This window comes from Melitaea cinxia, chromosome 4 (assembly GCF_905220565.1).
Source record: "Melitaea cinxia chromosome 4, ilMelCinx1.1, whole genome shotgun sequence".
In the NCBI taxonomy this organism is placed as follows: Eukaryota; Metazoa; Arthropoda; class Insecta; order Lepidoptera; family Nymphalidae; genus Melitaea; species Melitaea cinxia.
The window spans coordinates 14,546,623-14,550,028 of record NC_059397.1 but is presented as its reverse complement, the minus strand read 5'-3'; the positions used below and the strand labels follow the sequence as shown (position 1 = coordinate 14,550,028).

Genomic DNA, 3,406 nt, shown 5'->3' with positions numbered 1-3,406 from the left:
CATCCAAGGACAAAAAAAAAACAAGACGAAAAAAGGAGTGCATTAGTATGATAGCAAGATAACCTTAACGTAGTATAAAGAAAAAAAATTAAGAAATTCATTGTATCTTACTTTAGCAGTTAGTAAGCGACCAATTATATGTAGTTTTAACATTCTTCATAATAAGAAAGTTATGACATTATGCAAAAAAGTAAGGGTAATTTTTCGTTTTGATACATCTCTTCAGAGAACAAATTTATATATTAGGATGGTATCTACACTAAATCTGTATATGTATAATGTATATGTATATATCCTACAAATACCATCTGAAAAAATGTGTTTTTACAGATTACGCTTGTGGGAATATACGCATTACTATGATATCAGTTAGTGTCTTGACCTTTAATTCTGGTCAATTGTATAAAATGAAATGAAGTAAAAGATATTAATTAGTATTGAATCAGAGAATAAACACGAAACACATTAACATTCTGAAGTGACTCTTACGAGTGAATACATATTACCATGCAGAAATATCTTATCGTCTCACTTTGCATTATCGCTACATTTATTGCAGTAGAAGCAAGACCTTGGTAAGTAAAATTTGTTGATTTTTTTTATAATCGAGAATAAATGACATAAATTGTATATCACAAATTCTATATCTATATGTCAAATCTAAAATAGACCTTTAAGGGTAAGTAACCACTTACGAAATGTCCCAAAAAATGATTTTTGTTTTCAACACAGCGTCATTGTAATTAAATTAAAAACTTGTTTTTTGATAGTTTAATACATACACAACATTGCATTTAATTACTTGATTCTTGTTGACCAATCACAGACATCAAAATTAGTATCCAATAAATTAAACAAATGTCTCACATTCCATTCCATTCCTCCCTCGGGGACATATCTGCAACACAAATACAACGAATATATCATTTGAAACTTTTTACATTTACGTTTTTTGTAACTCTTTTGTGCCTTGTATGGCAGATTTTATTGCAAATATTTATTAATATTTTTAATACATAAACAGGTATGAAGACACTAGCTACGATACCAGTGGTGAAGATTCTAACGATGAATTCTCAGAACATGGATATTCAGAACAGGCATTCGGTTCTGGGTATCGTAGTGATCCCGGATATGGAAATAGAATTGCATCTAACAGCAGAAGTTTACGTGGATATGGCAGCAGTAGTTATGGTAATAGTGGATCTAGGGGAAATGGAGATGGCAGCAGTGGATATGGTAACAACGGATATGGCAGCAATGGATATGACAGCTATTCACGTGGCGGCAATGAATATGACAGCAATTCATATGGCAACAATGGATATGAAGGCAATGGATATGGCAACAACGGATACAGTAACAATGGAAATGGCGCCGGCATGAGGTATAATAGACATATTTTGTAAATGCACTTATATAAATGAAAAATACGTATGTAATAGTTTGTCTCGTAACAAAATACCACTATGAATAAAATAGCAAGTGTTACGTAAAGCAGAAAATGAATTAATATTCTTAATAAAGCTATTCGTTTGCTACTTTAAATAAATTGGAAGTATAGCAACAAAAATATTTGGCTTAACTATTTTGTGCATATGCTACGTCGGCTACGTGTGTGATTGTTCTTGTACAAATATTAATTTAATGAATTTTTATTCATATAATGATTTATTATTATGATATTTTATATACACTTTTTTCTTCAGACGCAGTAACGACCGCAGAAATGGCCACAGTGATTTCGATGACAGTGGCTTCGTACCAAGATCATGTCCACACTGCAAGATCAATAACTTAGGTAATGGGAATAACAATAGACACACCTTCAACGTGCCCAATGAAGCATTCAACTAACTTTAAGACGTTGTTGTTATATTTAATTGCATAATTCAATAAAATATTATTAAGTACCAGACGTTTATTTTAATACATTTAATATTTATTTTGACTCGAGACATACCCGTTAGTGCTAATAAATTTTTAAATGAAACGAAATGAGTGCATTTCATTTGCCAACGAAAGCTTATTGAATTATGGTATAGAAAACATATATGAGTATATTAATTCTAGTTCATCGTATGAAATCAAAGTATACCAAGTATAATGTTAATTTTACGAGTACTGAATAACTACAGGACTAATTACTCTCAGCACATTTTGTCTAAATAACTCATTTAATATGTAGCATCTATAAAGTATAAAGTCTAATTATTTATTGTGTCATTAGTACCATTAAATTAAATATACGATACTGTTTGATAACTTTTATTTTTGATATGCTCTATATATTTATGTTACAAGTAATATAAATTTTTAAACAAAAATTTTTTGAAAAATAAAATGAGATTGCTTCAGATCGATAAAGATAAGTTTAAAAGGAACTAAAATTTAGTACTTGTTCGACCTGTAAAGCTAATTGAATAGGAGCTAAATTATTTATATTTAGCGTATGCTAAGTCATAGAAATACTCGTATTAACATACTCTTGTACAAACCGTTGTAAGGAAAAAATCTTTCCATTCAGCCAGTTTTATCCCACTGCTGGGCATATGCCACTGCGGATTGACGGATATGTTCCCTACTATGGCTAACAATCGCTATCTGGTATTTATGATAACAAGCGAGACCAACGGCTTAACGTGCTCTCCGAGACACGGTGGTGTGATCCACAAGGACAGCTATCCAAACCGGAAAGGAATATTTGTACAAATACAATATCCATCCCGAGCGGGATTTGAACCCGCAAACAATCGGTGTTTTTGGTGACTCCACCACCACTACAACAAAGCGATTGTTATCATAAATAAGACACCGTTTGGATTTAGCATAATAAAAATAATATTAATGTTGAATAATTTTTTATTAGTAACAATTACTGTTTTTTACGCTTCAGCCTCTAATATCCCACTACTGGGCATAGGCCTCTTTCCCTATGTAGGAGAATGATCAGAGCTTAATCCACCACGCTGCTCCAATGCGGGTTGGCGGATATATTCCCTACTGTGAGTAACGATCGCTATCAGGTGTATATGATAACAACCGGGACCGACAATCGGATTATACAAATGTTTGTCATATGCGGGGATCAACCCGCAACCGCCAGCGCAACAGGCGGCTGTGACCGTTGCGCTAACGCGGCGTCTTTTGTTTTATTAATAATTATTGTTTTACTAAATTTTTTAGTTTAGTGTAGTGTTAGTAAAATTTATTAGTTGGATTATCTATTCTTAAAAATATTGTTAACTTAAATTTTAATATCATTATTATAATTTCTATATTCTGGTAGTCTATTTGTTTCTCACGTGTATATGGTGTTTTGCTTCTATTGTTTTTCTTTTTCTTGTTCTTCTAGTTTAATGATTTTTGTATATTCCTCTGCAGCTGGCGGGTGTATGGACGCCAT

At 32.1% G+C, this 3,406-nt stretch overlaps 1 protein-coding gene across 1 annotated transcript; it reads left to right on the top strand.

The window, feature by feature from the left end:
- The first annotated feature begins 436 nt into the window (after positions 1 to 436).
- On the top strand, positions 437 to 1,916 carry LOC123669933 (N66 matrix protein-like). The gene is made up of 3 exons (XM_045603446.1): positions 437 to 575; positions 1,025 to 1,387; positions 1,710 to 1,916. The coding sequence occupies exons 1-3, from the start codon at positions 508 to 510 to the stop codon at positions 1,855 to 1,857; spliced, it is 579 nt and encodes a 192-aa protein (XP_045459402.1). The 5' UTR covers positions 437 to 507; the 3' UTR covers positions 1,858 to 1,916.
- Positions 1,917 to 3,406: the final 1,490 nt, after the last annotated feature.

Excerpts from the sequence above, each read along its gene's own strand:
- LOC123669933 (XM_045603446.1), top strand. The coding sequence starts at position 508 with ATGCAGAAATATCTTATCGTCTCACTTTGCATTATCGCTACATTTATT. Across the intron at positions 576-1,024 it reads GCAGTAGAAGCAAGACCTTG|GTATGAAGACACTAGCTACG; the intron begins GTAAGTAAAATT and ends ATACATAAACAG. Across the intron at positions 1,388-1,709 it reads GGAAATGGCGCCGGCATGAG|ACGCAGTAACGACCGCAGAA; the intron begins GTATAATAGACA and ends TTTTTTCTTCAG.